General features: G+C 55.1%; 5 protein-coding genes across 5 annotated transcripts; 3 read left to right on the forward strand and 2 right to left on the reverse strand.

The window, feature by feature from the left end:
* Nucleotides 1–512: 512 nt before the first annotated feature.
* Nucleotides 513–2,663, forward strand: C8A04DRAFT_25295 (heat shock protein 70 family; the record flags this gene model as incomplete). The annotated part of the gene is made up of 3 exons (XM_062779505.1): nucleotides 513–539; nucleotides 607–727; nucleotides 790–2,663. The coding sequence occupies 3 exons, from the start codon at nucleotides 513–515 to the stop codon at nucleotides 2,661–2,663; spliced, it is 2,022 nt and encodes a 673-aa protein (XP_062640098.1).
* An 858-nt stretch (nucleotides 2,664–3,521) lies between these two features.
* Nucleotides 3,522–5,631, reverse strand: C8A04DRAFT_34630 (uncharacterized protein; the record flags this gene model as incomplete). Its single annotated transcript, XM_062782897.1, has 3 exons — nucleotides 3,522–4,113; nucleotides 4,151–5,329; nucleotides 5,441–5,631. 3 exons carry the CDS (start codon nucleotides 5,629–5,631, stop codon nucleotides 3,522–3,524), a joined length of 1,962 nt encoding a protein of 653 aa, XP_062640099.1.
* A 327-nt stretch (nucleotides 5,632–5,958) lies between these two features.
* Nucleotides 5,959–9,406, reverse strand: C8A04DRAFT_9528 (uncharacterized protein; the record flags this gene model as incomplete). Its single annotated transcript, XM_062785519.1, has 3 exons — nucleotides 5,959–6,515; nucleotides 6,577–8,238; nucleotides 8,770–9,406. Coding segments are annotated over 3 exons (2,856 nt in total), but the record flags the coding sequence as incomplete, so codon positions are not given.
* A 3,155-nt stretch (nucleotides 9,407–12,561) lies between these two features.
* On the forward strand, nucleotides 12,562–14,589 carry C8A04DRAFT_25298 (prion-inhibition and propagation-domain-containing protein; the record flags this gene model as incomplete). Its single annotated transcript, XM_062779506.1, has 1 exon — nucleotides 12,562–14,589. One exon carries the CDS (start codon nucleotides 12,562–12,564, stop codon nucleotides 14,587–14,589), a length of 2,028 nt encoding a protein of 675 aa, XP_062640101.1.
* A 705-nt stretch (nucleotides 14,590–15,294) lies between these two features.
* Nucleotides 15,295–16,267, forward strand: C8A04DRAFT_9502 (Norsolorinic acid ketoreductase; the record flags this gene model as incomplete). The annotated part of the gene is made up of 3 exons (XM_062785508.1): nucleotides 15,295–15,381; nucleotides 15,504–15,871; nucleotides 15,979–16,267. 3 exons carry the CDS (start codon nucleotides 15,295–15,297, stop codon nucleotides 16,265–16,267), a joined length of 744 nt encoding a protein of 247 aa, XP_062640102.1.
* Nucleotides 16,268–16,321: the final 54 nt, after the last annotated feature.

Below are 16,321 nucleotides of genomic sequence, written 5' to 3' on the forward strand. Positions count from 1 at the left end.
AAGACAATATGAGGGGTCTTCTTTCCTTGTGAGGCGCGCCTAGAGGCCGACAACCAAATCTAGCGGTGCTCAAGATGTTCCCATATATCTCCTTGCCATCTTGCCTCCGCAGAGCTTTACAAAACGTTTGGCACAATTTCCACTAGCATTCTTTCGAGCATGTTTTCATTGGAGACTGGCAGACCGGCTCAACTGGTGGTCGGCTCACTGGTGGCGGGCCCAAAAGGTGGGGCGTGGCAAGGAGAGTGGGGGGAGTGAGCTCGAGGTTTCTGTGGTGTTCTTCGCATTGCTGTGCCGGATTTCACAGAGTGGTCTGTGCACCCAGACGTTCCGAAATTTTTCTCAACCTCCTTCAAAAAGTTTTCTGTGGCCGACCGAGCTTGTTCAATCTCCTCCATCTCCATCAATCTTACTCTTTTCCCACTCACTCCCCGTGGCCTGCCTTCGTTGTGGTCCCCTCATCCTACTGAAAAAGTAGGGTGTTCTTTTTTTCCAGCCCAGATTTTTTCACAATGATGGCGACACGCCTTTCCCGTGCCGTAAGATTTCCCCGCGCGGTTGAGACTGCGACTTAATGTTTGCAGCTTTTACTGACGTTTGCATTAGCTCCCCAGGGCCGCCTCAGTGGCTCCCCGCATGGCGGGATTGCTCCAGAGGACACCCGCTTTCGCACGCTTCCAGTCCACGGAGGAGAAGGTCAAGGGCGCCGTGATCGGTATTGATCTTGGTAAGTCTCGAATCGGCAACTACGTCAGCGGTTGAGCATGTGCTTATCCATTACCCCGCCAGGTACTACCAACTCTGCCGTCGCCATCATGGAGGGCAAGGCCCCCAGGATTATTGAGAACTCCGAGGGTGCCCGTACTACGCCTTCCGTCGTCGCCTTTGCTGAGGACGGTGAGCGTCTCGTTGGTGTTGCCGCCAAGCGCCAGGCCGTCGTCAACCCCGAGAACACCCTCTTTGCGACCAAACGTTTGATCGGCCGCAAGTTCACCGATGCTGAGGTGCAGCGCGACATCAAGGAGGTGCCTTACAAGATTGTGCAGCACAACAATGGTGATGCTTGGGTGGAGGCCCGCGGCGAGAGGTATTCGCCCTCGCAGATTGGTGGCTTCGTTCTGAAGAAGATGAAGGAGACAGCCGAGGCGTACCTCAGCAAGCCCGTCAAGAATGCTGTTGTTACCGTTCCCGCCTACTTCAACGACTCCCAACGCCAGGCTACCAAGGATGCTGGTCAGATCTCGGGTCTGAACGTCCTCCGTGTCGTGAACGAGCCCACCGCCGCCGCCCTCGCCTACGGCATGGAGAAGGAGGCTGACCGCGTCGTCGCTGTCTACGATCTTGGTGGCGGTACCTTCGACATCTCGATCCTCGAGATTGCGAACGGTGTCTTCGAGGTCAAGTCGACCAACGGCGATACCCACCTTGGTGGTGAGGACTTCGATATCCACCTTGTCCGCCACTTCGTCCAGCAGTTCAAGAAAGACTCCAACATCGATCTCTCCAAAGACCGCATGGCTATCCAGAGAATCCGCGAAGCTGCCGAAAAGGCCAAGATCGAACTCTCCTCCTCGCTCCAGACCGACATCAACCTTCCCTTCATCACCGCCGACGCTTCGGGCCCCAAGCACATCAACTCGAAGCTCACCCGCGCTCAGCTCGAGTCCATGGTGGACCCTCTTATCAGCCGCACCATTGAACCCGTGCGGAAGGCCCTGAAGGATGCCAACCTGGCTGCGAAGGACATCCAGGAGGTCATTTTGGTTGGTGGCATGACCCGTATGCCCAAGGTTTCCGAGTCGGTCAAGAGCATCTTCGGCCGTGAGCCCGCCAAATCGGTCAACCCCGACGAGGCTGTCGCCATCGGTGCTGCGGTCCAGGGTGCCGTCCTCTCCGGTGAGGTCAAGGACCTGCTCCTCCTTGATGTCACCCCTCTTTCTCTTGGTATTGAGACTCTCGGCGGTGTGTTCACTCGTTTGATCAACCGTAACACCACCATCCCCACCAAAAAGTCCCAGGTCTTCTCCACTGCTGCCGACTTCCAGACCGCTGTCGAGATCAAGGTCTTCCAGGGTGAGCGTGAGCTCGTCCGCGACAACAAGCTCCTCGGAAACTTCCAGCTTGTCGGAATCCCCCCTGCTCACCGCGGTGTGCCCCAAATCGAGGTCACCTTCGACATTGACGCCGACTCCATCGTCCACGTCCACGCCAAGGACAAGTCCACCAACAAGGACCAGTCCATTACTATTGCCTCTGGCTCAGGTCTTTCCGAGTCCGAGATCCAGCAGATGGTTGAGGATTCGGAGAAGTATGCCGAGTCCGACAAGGAGCGCAAGGCCGTCATTGAGACTGCCAACCGTGCCGATAGCGTTGTGAACGACACGGAGAAGGCCCTCAACGAGTTCACCGACAAGCTTGACAAGACCGAGGCCGACGGGATCCGCGAAAAGATCACTGCTCTCCGCGAGTTTGTCGCCAAGGCGCAGTCCGGCGAGTCCACTGCTACCTCGGCTGAGATCAAGGAGAAGACCGACGAGCTCCAGGTCGCCAGCCTGAACCTCTTCGACAAGATGCACAAGGCCCGTGCTGAGTCTGGCGAGCAGCCCAACCAGGACCAGAACCAGAACGCCGAGCCCGAGAAGAAGGATGATCCCAAGGCTTAAACGTGCCTCTCTCGGGTGATTTTTGCCGAGGGCGAATATACCCCCCTGAATTTCTTTGTTCTCGTACTTTCATTTAGCATTTGTTTGATTAGGTTGGAGCGGTCTCCAGTGTATATTCTGTGTACTCATATGTTGGGTGTTGGAGGCTCATGGGGCTGTCCACATGTTTAATATGTAGACGGCGGATGGCGTTACCGAGCATCAAAAAACTGCTTTCATTCATGGCAGAGGGGATCACGTTACGATTTTCGATGACTGGCAAGACTGGGACGGGGGCTGGATACAGGTGCATGTGTGGGTGTTTGTAGATTTACAGCCACAGATCTATAATCCAAATCCCCGCTCTTTTCGAATTTTACCATTCAGTTTATAAGCTGATTCGTGCTGTTCTTAAACCTGGCTACTGTAATCGATGCTGTTGATACGGGGGATGGGGCCTTGACTTTTGTATCCTTATACTTTTGTGTGCCGCGTATTGTATAAATCATATCGTTCATTACCCCCTATTGATATCGGGTGAAGTTGCCGATGGGAATCAATTTTGTTGACTTTGCTATGTCTCTTGGGGGGGCACCGTATTCGTTCAAATTTCTATATTTACGGAACGAATCACCACACCATAGGTGGCTGAGGATTGCTGGAGCCAAACTAGCGCTGTTTCCACGAGACTGGATGCGACGGAGAGCATGGTGTTTTCTTAGCGGCCTAGGCTCGCAGCTTATTCTACGTGGATGAGTAGGCACGTCAAAGGTTAAACGAGATGAACGCCATGCAATTCAAGCAGAAAAAAGCTTTATTTTATGGCCCCCTTTTTGCCCGCCGGTACATATTTCCTCCCACCCAACATTTTTCTTTCCGCTACGACCTCCCAAATCCAAACCAACCCCTCTTCTGTGGCTTCGCCTCCGCTTGTTCCTCCTCCTCCTCTTCCTCTGCCGGCGCCGTCACCGCAGCTGCCACCTGTGCTGGCTTCTCTACCCGCTGCTGTGGCTGCTGTTCACCGGCAGATTTGCCCGGGTACTCGATATAATTCCACGCAACATCCAAGAACAGCGGTTTGACGGGGAACGACTCTAGGCGTGGAGGGTAGGTGACGATATTGTTAAGATCGACGCCACCGCCGGGATAGTCGGATAGGCGCGCGGAAAGGGGGGGTTTGGAGGTTGTTGCTGCGGATGTTGGCTGGTGGGAGGTGGGCGTGGATGAGTTGAAGATTTCGACGAGGGCGCGGCCACGCTGGAGCTCGCCGGTGAGAGTGTCTTGCAGAAGGGAGAGGTCACGCTTGGTAACTTGGATGTTGCGTGGGGTGAAGGCGTCGTCATCTTCGTCACGCGCGGCGTGTGAGAGGGATGGTGTGGCGGATGTGCAGAGGTCTTGGGCGTGCTTGGTGAGGGCGAGGGAGTTGACTGCGTTGCCGGCGACGGCATGGGAGCGGGCGATAGCGAGGGATCTTTTGGAAGGGTTATAGTTAGCATTTGACACCGTACGAGGGAAGGGGATTGTGGGGAGAGTTAGTTGGCTGTGCATACTTAAGAGCAGTAAAATAATGCGAGGTGGCTTCTAATCGGCCGGATAGCTCCTGGTCATTCGCCACACCAGGCAGTTCTTTGATAGACTCGATGCTCTGAAGGATACCCTCATAAAGCACGGCCTTCTCTTTTAGCCTTGCGATTTGCCGTCCCGGTGCTTCGTCCTGGCCCCTGTCTGCCTCGGTCTGCTCCTCCGTCTGTTTTTTTCTCCGCGATGTTGGCCCAAAGTCCAATTTCAAGCCGTCATTCTCGCCCACCAACACCCGATTGCGGCCTATCCGCCAGCTGATCATTTCAAACCCCACCGCTGTACGCGTGATCTGTAAGCTCTGCATACGGGCGTCGCCTTGCGTGACCCCTTCAGCTCGGAGCTCGTCGATGGCCTGCTTAGTGGCATCGACAGCATCTTGGCTAGTAATCAAAATATCGTCATACGCGGCTGCAAGGTCCTTCGGATACATCGTCCCTGCCGAGGCTAAGTTCTCAGCCAGCTTGCCCCGTGCTGTACCAACGGCAGCCCACGCCACGGAGATGGCCGCATCCTCGATCTTGACCTCCCTTCCCCGCCATGCCAATGTCGTTGGAGCGCCTTCAGCAGCCTTCGTCGCGTCGGGGTCGCCATGCTCCAAAACGGCCGGGTTCAGTTCCTTAACTTGGTCTGCCAGCTCCGGGTCGGCGGATTCTTCAAAAGCTTTGCGGGCAATGGTCGGGATAGGTACCGTACGCGGGATCTTAGCCTGGTAGGCCGCGTAGCGAATGGACGGGTCAATGGTCTCGGAGAGGAGGTCCTTGAAGACGTCGCCCTTGGCCGAGGTGACCAGCGCGCTGTAGACAATCCTGCAGACGGCATAGCTCTTCAGACAAGCTTCCCAGCTCTGTTTCTCGAACAGCGCGGCGCCTCGAAGCAGGGCAGCGTAGGCACGGGCATTGAGGACGTCGATTGGGGACGCGCCGCTGGCAGGGGACGTGAGGGCCTCGGCCAGCGCCTCGGCGGTGCGGGCACCCTTGTCGAGTCGCGAGACGATGTGCGACCGGGTTTTGCTTGAGATTCCTTTTGTGTCGGCGGTGTGCGAGGCTTTCATAGACATGGCATGGGCCCATGTCCGTTCGGCTGTCAAGAGCTGGAGGTAGACATATCTGGAGAGCAGTAGAACAACTAGTTAGCTAGCTAATTCCTTCTTTTAAAAGAAAAAGGAAGATAAAGGAGGGGAGAAGGGGGGATTCCCGAGAGTTAAGCAGGGAACGCACTCATGGTTCTCAGCAATCTTCTCCGCCGTCACGGGAGCTTTGGGATTAAATTTCCCACGGCTTTTAGTCGCAATGTTGAGTTTCTTGCGCGAGTTGAGCAGCTTGCCCGACAGTTGTGACCAGTACGTCGAGTAGTCGCCGTACAGAAGCGCCTTCTCTCTCAGCGAAACCACAAACTTGGTGATATCCATGGCGGTTTGTGGCGGGAGGCGGTGGGTGAGTCGGTCGTGGGAGGCAGATTGCTATTGTCGTGGCTACTTGTCGTGTGCCTCGATCTGAATCGCATTTCCAAGCGGTATCGACAGCTCCCGATTGTGGGGCTTAACTTTTGGTGGGACGATTTCTCCCCCCGCCTGCAACACAAATTTCGGAGGTTGCTCGAGGGCCGTGTAGAGGGTTAGGGTTATGGTATAGAAACCCCTTATCGTGTCGATTGCTCTTTCTTATCTCACTTGGACAAACTGTACAAAATATTGTGGTTGTGCCAACCCCTACAATTCCTTTTTATTCAATCTATGCTACCGATTCTCCGTTAGAAATCCCGATCTCATGTCCGCTTCAGTGACTAGTTTCACAACAATCTCTTGAGCAAACCTGATCCACTGTCCACCATTCAAATCCCACACCTCCCTTGCTCTCGCGCCGTGCAACAACTGCCCCATCATCTTGAAAATCTCAGGTTTCTCGCTTGATCCATCAAGATTTCGCATAACATGCGGCTTCACACTGGCGCTCCGCGAAAAAGGACTGAACTCTATCGTTTTTGCATTCCAGCTTCCTGGACCATCCTCAGCTCCTAAACCTGCCTTCCACATGAAATAGGCCGTCCGCATTGTAGCAGGCGTGAAGCCCCATCTATTCCTCGCATGTGGTTTGGCACCGAGAGATAGCAGCCGATCGACAACAACCGGCAGGTTATCATGATTGCCGAGGGCGCCGAATAACGCTGCGTAGTGCAACGGGGTGTCGCCGTCCGCGTCGGGGATGTTGATCAGGTCAATTGTAGGGAAAAGCGGTGTCAGGTGGGATATAAGGTCGGAGAGAAGGGTCGGGTCTGTTTCGGTGAATGGGAAAACTAGTTATACCGTCAGTCTCCCCCGTGCGGCCCCGAGAATTACGGACCCAGATGAACTTACGACAAGGGAGAACGTGGAAGATTGTTTGTTTTGCGGATGGCCGGGTATACAGCACGGCGAAGGTCTGCCTGCTCTTGAGGTGGTCAGATAAGACAAGGCTACGCAGGATGTCGATGATATCTCTGGGCGGGTGGATGTCGTGGCGTGCTAGGACGATACCAACCGGTGTAAGGCCGTCAAGGGAGACGGGGGTTACAGGCCGGGCATACGCTTCGTAAAGGGCCTCATCTAGTGCCCCCGGTGGCTGCCACCCGGCATGTCGAAAACACCCACGGAAAAACGGCATAATATCTTGTCCGATCGGCACCGTGGTGTCTACACCGAGCTCGACCAGCCGCTTAACCGCCTCGACACGACCGTTGATCACGGCGAGGTGGATGGGCTGCACCGTGGCACCAAAGGTTCCCTCACTGACCGCCACACTGCCGATTTTCCGGTACAGTTCGTTCAGCATAAAGATCTCCGTGCTAGCCAGCTTGGGTGTCCAGAAAAGCATATGCAAGACCGACATGCCCTTCTCCGACGTCAAGGCCCGCGCGTTGGCGCCGTGATCAAGTAGGAGACTAAACACTTCCTTTTGTCCGTGGAGTACCGCTGTATGCAAGGGAGTCTGGCCGTTGTGCCTAGCCTCAATGCTGATTCCCTCTCGGATGAGGTACCGCACGATATCCACGTGGCCATTCATCGCCGCCGCCCAAAAGAGCTGCCCGTCTGAATTCGGCTGGTATTCCCTCAACAACGGCAGGACCTCATCTAGCCCCTCGATTGTGCCAGAACGACCCGAGAATCGCAGCCGCCGTTCAGGGCTGTCCGGCTCCATGGTGATCAGGCCTAGGGGGGTCTCGGCAAACACCGCTTGGCCACAACGAAGACCATGACGGTCCATAAACATCTTCAGTATACCCACATTGAAACAAGGCTCTTCAAGCACATGAACCATTTTTCCTTCCTCCTGAGTATCTGGGACCTGCGGAAATTCCGCTCCCAGATCCAGTAGCACCCTCACCACCTCTTGATTTCCCTGATGCACCCCCCACCGGAGTGGTGTTAACGACCGTCCTCGGAGCTCCGGCGCCCAGTGCCGATAGTACGCCCCCGGCGGAGGGTCCTGATTAGTAGGTGGGAGGCCGCCCGGCTGTGGTAGGCTCTCACAAAAGACGGAGAGATGATCCTGGTGAAATCGGTGGGAAGCGGAAGGGGCCGTGCGCGTGTACCTACTGGCGGCGGATGCCCTTGTACCATATCTGGGATAGATATCAACCTGCTCGTTAACATCGAAGCCGTGGGCGACAATAGCTTCGGCGACAGGGGCGACTTGATCGGCGGGGAGGTGGTGTAGCTGAAACAGTAGGTAAGGGTTGGTGTCCTTTGTGATAGCCGCTTGTTCCGTCTCTCGGTTCCCCCCTGCTGCTTCAGAAAGAAGGGCAAGAGCCATGTCTCCGCGACCGGCTGCGAGCGCCACTGAGACGTACGGTGCGAGAAAAAGTCCTGGGACGAGACGGGCTTGTTCGGTGAGGAGGACACGGAGGGTCGCGACGGAGCCGTAGCAGCAAGCCCAGCGAATGGCATCGTTAAGGAACTCCTTTGGGCTCAGCGTGCGGCCCATTATTGGGAGTGGGTGGGTTCCAGGCGAACTCGGGACATGCTCGGTGACCAAAATTCCTGGGATGGGAGAAACGGTGTCCTCCGTTCCGGGGGGCTCTTCCGATGCTGAGAATAACCCCAGACCTCCTGGTACCCCAGAAGATTCCCGAGGCGTTGAAAATAGGCCGAGTCCCGATGCCGAAGCATCTGGGAAGACGGTGTCTGTAACTGGATCATCTCCTGCGGAAAAGAGGCCAAGTCCGCCTGTATCCCCAGCACCGAAGTCGACATCTTCTCCTAGGGCAGGCTCCTGCGGTGCTGAAAACAAGCCCAGGCCTGATTCCGGAGCAACAAGGGCATCACCATCCGCAGTGAGGGGATCCTCCGGGTAAGAGAATAACCCTAGACCTGATTGCGAGGTAGTGGAGATGACGTCCTCTGGTACAATATCCTCAGATGTCGAGAAGAGTCCAAGGCCGCCCCGGTTCAATGTAATGGGACCGATATCCTCTTCCCCAGGACCTTCCCCTGGTGCCTCGAACGGGTCAGGATCGGGCTCCGATCCAAACAACCCCAAGGCATCAGCCCCCCGACACGACTCTTGCGAACTGGGAAAGGCAGGCGAGGCTTGCCATGGGTCCTCGGGTATCTGGTCCTGAAAGCGCGGTGAAACGGCCGCAGTCCGCCTCTGCCTGCTCTGTTCCTCTTCTCGCAGAATAAAGTCAAACTCCGTGCCAATCTGTTCCCGCAACAACTCCGGGTTAGAAAGATCGAACCGGCCCTTGATCACCCGCTCAAAATACCCCAAGCTAAACCCAGACTCTGGGTATTCCAACACGGCCTTCCGCAAAATCTCATCAAACAGATCTCGGTCGCGCTGTTTCAGCTCCTCCGCCGCCCAGAATGAATACCCTTCGACTGCTGCAACCAACAGTACCTTCTCGTATCTGTCTTCATATTTTGAGGGGCTGTATCCTCGACCATACGCCCGGGTCAGTCTGGAAACGACTGCCTGTGCCTTCTCGCTGCCTGCGTCTGCGGCTGTGCGCATACATTCGAGCCCTCGGTCAATGTCACGGTCGATTCCGAAGCCGGAGAGGAGGCATATGCCGAGCTCGAGGGCGGCGTGGGCACGTATTAGGGGGCGACAAGTCGGGTCTGCTGCGATGTGGGCGATCCGTGACGCAATTTCGGTTTGGCAGTGGATGGGGATGGCGCGGTGGTAACGTGAGCCATAAAATAGCTGTATGGTGGAAAGGAAGGGACAAGAAGTCAGAAACAGGAGTTGATTACTTGGGGGGTATTAGGGATCTTTTTGTGTTCAGCTGCGGGCAACAAACATACCTCTCTAGTGAGAATAGTCAACTTCCAGTAGTCCCCGGGTTTTTCTTCAAGGCGCAAACGACGACGGTCAGCAAAACCTCCCCTTAAGACTGGCTGCGGTCAGCTATCACTTACGCGGCAGCTCCGGATACCCGGGATCCTCCCACTCATAGTCCTTCCCAAACACCACCATCTGCATCACCTCCCCTTCCATGGCCTGCAGGTGCAGAGCAAATTGATACTCAGTCTCGGCTAAATCATAGTTGGCGACGTCGGTGCCGCTGGAGAGCTGTTGAATCGCACGATACACCTCGGGCCAGCTATCGGAAAGTATACCGTGGTAGCGTGAGATCTGTGTGTCAAAGTTTCCTTTCAACTCAACACGGCGTTCATACCGCCAGTTTCCTGCAAGGTCTGTATTCCAGTGGAGAAAACGCGCTGTGTCGGGCCCGGCATCGCCAGGGAGGCCGTTAAGATCTAAGGGAAACCAGGTTTTAAGGGTTTCCCGTGTCTACGAATTATTACCACATAAGTAACTGACCAGTTGCGTTTTGGGGCAGGGAAGACTCACATCCGCCACGGGACCTAGTGTGACATCAGGGAATATTAGCGGCGGATTATGGAACGACGCTGCCAACGCCATCGAGACATCGCCTATAGTGTCCTCAGCTGAGACGGACGACCGGAGACCATCGATGAACTCATCAAATGCCCTGGCGTATAAGTAATTAGTGCTCCGCCGCTTTCACACGCCCCTTGTGCTGTTTTAACAGCCATAAAAAGGAGAGACAAAAAGAAGGAAGAGGAAGAGGAAAAGCCACTTCTAAATATGCGAGACGACAACTCACTCAACCGTAAACTTCGCCCAATACGTCCCCGACCCCAAGCTTCCATCTACACCCGTGTTCAAACCACCTTGGCCCAACGCAAACAGCCTCCCCACCCCAAACGATCCCCAGCCCGAATCTAGACGTTCTAACCACGACTCGCCTCCCCACGACTCGGTGTTATCCTTTGGGAGAACCAGCCGACCAATTGGTCGTTGTTTCTGAGAGCTAGTTTTGTCACCAAGGCTGTTCTGGTGATTGTCATCATCGCTTCTAGAATAAAGAGGCACGACAAGGAGGTCGGGCTCAAAACCGTTGGCTTGTTGGATTTGGTCAGTCTGGAGCCAGATGACGGGACCCGAGGTGGTGATGGCGGAGAAGACTTCGTCGCTTAGTCTTGTTCTACCGGGGAGGGAAACGGGTGTTAGAAAGGGTGAGGCAGGGTTGGACTTGAGGGCGGGTTTAGATGGCGTGATGGCTACGGCAGTGTTTTGGTGTTGCTGGGTGAGCGTGGGATTATACCCGGCGGTTGCGTGCTGAATGTGAAGACCACCAAGGCCGTGCCTTCGAACTCGACGCCGCAGGCGGCCCCGTGGGATAATTTCCGCGTGTTCCGCAGAGGAAGTGAGATGTCCGATCCCAAACCCAAGCCCAGGAGCAGAACTCGCCACGGGAGCCGGAGCAAGACGAACGACCAGGCCCGGGATATTTGTCATGGCCTGGCCGCCCCTTTCTAGCCCAGTCAACAAACCATGCCGTCGAGCCAATTTCCGCCTCCGGCCTCTTAACACCTCTTTCACGGCCGCATCACCATCACCCTTGACCCCCTCACTTTCCCCATCCCCTGTGATACCGTACCCCTTACCCCCCTTCTCCAATCGCTCAAGATATACCCCGAACACCTCCTCCAGCACCTCATCCAATCCACCGCCTTCCACTGCCTCCGCCGTAGCGGCCGCAACAGCGCCCTTGTTTACCCTATCGCTGCCATCAAACAGACAAAAACACACAGGCTGCCGCCGCCGGCGAATTCGATTCTCGCCCCAACCAATCACCTGGCCCGCGAGCAACGCTTCCGCCTCCTTCTCGTCTTCCGGGAGCAAGCAGTACACGATCCGCATCATAGGCCGCCAGTTGTCTTGCGGCGAGAGCCGGCTCCGTGAAAGCGGGGTCAATGGGGAACCGGGGTCTTGCTGATGGAGTCGGGCGCGGTGTCGTAAGGCTTTTTGGGAAGTGAGCGCCGGGAAGTGGTCTCTGTAGGAGGGTGGCTCTGCGGCTCTGCGCTTGTTCTCCTTGGCGTCATCATTATCTTCGTCGTCATCTTCGTCATTGTTGTCATCGTTAACGGGAGTGTCGTGGTGGTGAAGGTGGACTTGGACTTGGATCGGGACCTTGGCTACCCGCTGTTGATCTGATGGAAGCGGACTGCTGATTGTTGCTGTATTTGGAGTTGTCGTTGCTATAGTTGTGGTAGCTGTGGCTGTGGTTGTGGTTGACAGGTCTGAAAGAAGGCGAGTGGTGGTGATATAGCCCCATACTCGGAGGGCAGCGGGGATGTCGTCCAGTTGGAAGGCTCGGCCAACTTTAGTGGGCGTGAGTGAGGTTTGCTGCCAGCCGGAGGATTTTATGATGCTCCCCTGCAAGGGATGAGGGGAGAAAATGCTGTTTTGGCTTGTGTCCTGGACTGGAGATTCCTCGTCTGAATCCTCAAGCTCGCGAGAGAAGCCAAGCCCGAGACCCTGTGACGGGCGTGATGGGAAAGGATCGAAGAAACTCATTTTCTTTTCCTTTTCTCTTCATCTCACACTTACCATGCGCTTCTCATCCTGTTTTCTGTTTTTCTCCTCCTTTTACTCCCAGGTTTTGTTATTACTTTTCCGAGTCGTCGTGTCGAGTGTGTCTGACCTAGAGTAGCAGCGTTTTGGCGGACCCCTCAGCCCCTCTCCCAAGTTGGGGGCCAAAAAAAGGCAGCCAGCAAGGCCGCAATGCTAAACAATCCCATGCGGGCTTTTTGTGTCGTGCACATAAGCAAAGGAACCAAGAAAGTAAACTCTCCTAGATTCGCTCGTCTCCTGTTACAGGAGTGCTCATTTTGGTTGCCCTGAAGGGTCTCTTCCTTCAGCGTCTCCTAACTCCGTCTCACCTCGAAGTTGATCTTGGCCCAAGATATGCTTGGTCCGGACTTGAGATTTGAGTGATCAGCTCGACGACTCACTGTGACGGAGAAGCAACGTTTTTGCAGACATCCAACATGGACGCCATTTCAACCGGATGGAGCGTATTCACCACCTGCTACTCGGCGTACCAAATCGTCAGCGAGGCGATTGAACTCAACAGCGACTCAGTTCTGTGGAGCGTGCAAACCCGTGTCGAACGCGTCCGGTTTGAGGTTTGGGGCCGCACTCTTGGGTTCCTCGATGAGAAGACGGGCGCGCCTAAGGACCTGGACAAGGAAGACTTGACAGTTAGCAATGGGGGTTTGAGCGATATTGTCCAAATCGAGACTGCCAACCAGCTCATCCGCGACCTCCTCAAGGCGATAACGGCCGCTCTCAACGAGTTTCAAAAGACGGCCGAGAAGTATAGCCTGGAAAAGAAGAACGTGGAACCAACCGCGACAAGCACGACCAGCCGGCGCCTGAGGGCTCTTGCGGGCTTCTCCAAGGCTTGGTCGGAGACCAAAGTATTCACCAAGCATGTTGTCTACATCCTGGTGGACAAAGGCCTCGTCGAACAGCTTGTACAGAAGTTGAGCGGCCTAAATGACTCTTTGGAGAAGCTCCTCACGCTCCCTCAAAAAGTCCAGTACGCAAAGGCAGTCTCATCGGGGGTTTTGGTCAAGTATCAACGTCCTGACGAACTCGGCTCTCTGATCGAAGCCCTAGACGACGGCTCCGGGCAGAAAAGCACACAGTCCGACCCGGGTATCCTCAAAGCATCGGCCCGTGTCAAACAACTGTGCGTCCGGATGGATTCCCACGAACCCGCCGAGCGGGCAGCCGCCCCGGGACCTGGAAGTTTCAAACTCGGGACGGAACTCGTCCGTGGGTACCCGGCACCGACAAAGAAGCATAGAGGCGACCCGCACTGGCCCTTTGGTGTCGCCAACTACACCACTGGCGCGGAGCCGACTCGAAGGGTTCTCGTAGAATGGCGTGACGCGAAGCCTAGCTCACCACGGTTCATCATCGAAAATACAGAGCTTGTCCGGCGCCGGGATGCCATCGCTCAACTCCTTCACCGCACTAGCACCATGACGGGCGCTGATGATTACCGGCTGCTCGACTGTGTTGGTTACATTGAGACAACAACCACAGATGGCAGCGACGATCCCGATGCTCCAGCGGTCAATGTTGTCGGTTTCGTTTCGTTGTTCCCGTCGTGGGCTGACGAGCATTCCGAACCCATTACGCTGCATAGTCTTCTCCAAAATGCCTTTGACAGGGAAGTACCGGTCCTAACGGGCGGCAACAACGACAGTACATCAATAGTCCCAGCCTTAGGCACACGGTTCTCCCTCGCTCGTGACCTCTCCAACGCTCTGTACCAGCTCCAGTGCAGTAACTGGGTGCACCGCAACCTCAGCAGCCACCAGGTGGTCTTTTTCCGTGACAGCACCTCCGGAAATGTACTCCGTCTCGATCGGCCCTTCCTCATTGGCTTCCAGTACTCGCGGCCCGATGATAACATGAACTCAAACAATGGTCCGACGCCGGTCAACCTCTTTTCTGAAGGGTTCGGTCACAGCCTCAAGAGCAGCGCCGCTTTCCCCGAGCTGTATCTGCCCCCAGAATTCTCTGTTTTCTCTTCTGACAGCGTGTCGTCAGGAGCACTGGGTCCAGCGGGGCTGAGCTTGCGACGCTATCGACGGTCCGACGATGTCTACAGTTTGGGTGTAATGTTGTTAGAAATTGGATTTTGGGAGCCGGTCAACGCATTCCACCATAACAACCAAGCTAGTCACGACGGGTCGAGAGACGCCACGGAGAAAGCTCCAACGGTCCAGGACACAGCACGCAAAGTGCTGACGGCCGCAGCGGCCGAGCTGCCGTCCGAGGTCGGGGCATTGTATGCTGATGCCGTGCTGCGGTGCCTTCGGGGGTTGCGTCAGGGGGAGGTGACCCAGGCGTCATCGGCGACTGACGACAGTGGGGTTGCTACGGAGGGCGAAGGAACACCTGTTTACGACGGGCAGTATCATGGTGAAGACCCGGAGTTTGCACTTGAGGTAGACTTTTTATGGAAGGTTTTGAGGGAAATTGAAAAGTGTCGCGTGTAATGGAGTAAGGAGAAGGACAAAGAATAGGGAGAGGAGACAAGATAGGAGAGTAAAAGTGATCTATGAGTCCTAGAGCCCATAAGATTTGACATATACTGCATGTACTATGTAAGGCAGATAGAAAGTCTTTGAACCGTTGAACTTAACGAGAAGTCGAGTCATGGAAATTGAGAATCAATTGTTAACCGGTTCCAACAGCAAGAGAGTTGACGCATATAAACGGCAGCCACGACCGACTTCCCGGTGGGCCCGTAGTGGAAGAAGGCGTCATCATCTGCCAGCTTTCCGTCAACATTATAGCCAATATTTCGGAGTTTTGTGCACAGAAACACTGAGTGTTAAACATGCTCTGGAATCATAGATACCTGCACATCTTGTGCTGTAACTCCGAAATGTATTCCATTGTTTCGGCCCCCAACACCGCGTCTCGTGAGCTGACAAATGCGAGCACCATTCGGCATGATTTCAAGATTTGTCACCAGAAATGGCGTTAAGAAGCCAGGAGGCTTGGAAAGGGCCTAGACGTCGCTGAAAACGGCGCCTCCCGTTGGGACTTTAGTTGGGGGCCTGGGAATGAGACTCAAGAGTATTTATTCAAATAGAACCCAGATGCCTCGTTGAAAGAGTCTACCACGGCTCGACGATACTCATCTTTCTGCAATACCAAGTTCCTTCAAACTTCAAAGTCAGCATACACGCAAAGTCATGGCCCCCACAACGATTTTAATCACCGGTGCGAATCGTGGTCTTGGGCTCGGGCTGGCCAAGGAACTCCTCGCCCTGCCGAATCACGTAAGTCTCCGAGCATATGCTTTGGATTTCATCACTACGCCAGCTTGAAGCGAGGAGAGGTCACTACGGACACACATATCTACTATCCGCCGGGCCGACCCTTCCCCTGACTTCTTCTGTAGACCATCATCGCAGCAAACCGAGACCCTAGCCATCCCACCTCGCAAGCCTTGGCCAACCTCCCGACAGGCGACGGCAGCCGCTTGATTGTGGTCCAATATGACGCCGGCGTTGAGGGGGCTGCCTTTGCAGCCGTGAAACAAGCCCAAGAGAAAGCCGACATCACACACCTGGATATCGTGGTAGCCAATGCTGCGATTGTCAAGGTGTTCCCTCACGTAAGGGAGGCCAAGCGCAGCGATATCCTTGAGCATTTCCGTGTCAATTCACTTGGACCGGTCGAGCTGTTTCAAGCTACGAGGGACTTGCTGGAGAAGTCTGCCGACAAGCCCAAGTTTGTGTTCTTGGGATCTGGGGCCGGTGCTCTGGGGTGAGTTCCAAATGTTCCTCAACTTAGAAAGTCTTAGCTCGAAAAGGGAAAAATGGAGAAAGGAAAAGAAACGAAAATGAAGATAGAAAACTAACAGCTCATCACAGCCGCCAACCAGCAATACCTAACGCCGCTTACGGGCCTTCCAAAACCGTCCTAGCCTGGTACGGCGTGAGGCTCCATGCTGAGGAGGAATGGTTGAGCACCTTTGTGATCGACCCGGGTTGGGCACAGACAGAGATGGGCAACGGTGCGGCCGAGTTCTTTGGTTATTCCTCGGCTCCGGTCACCGAAGAAGAGTCCGTCAAAGGCATTTTCAAGATTGTTACAGCCGGTACAAGGGAAGAGTATGGCGGCAAGGTGGTGCTGTACACGGGCGAGGTCCAGGTATACTAAGCAGGGTAATTCTATTCGGCGGGGCCATTTAGAAAGTATTGTCCTCGAGGGATG

This window comes from Dichotomopilus funicola (assembly GCF_033296635.1).
Source record: "Dichotomopilus funicola strain CBS 141.50 unplaced genomic scaffold C8A04scaffold_6, whole genome shotgun sequence".
In the NCBI taxonomy this organism is placed as follows: domain Eukaryota; kingdom Fungi; phylum Ascomycota; class Sordariomycetes; order Sordariales; family Chaetomiaceae; genus Dichotomopilus; species Dichotomopilus funicola.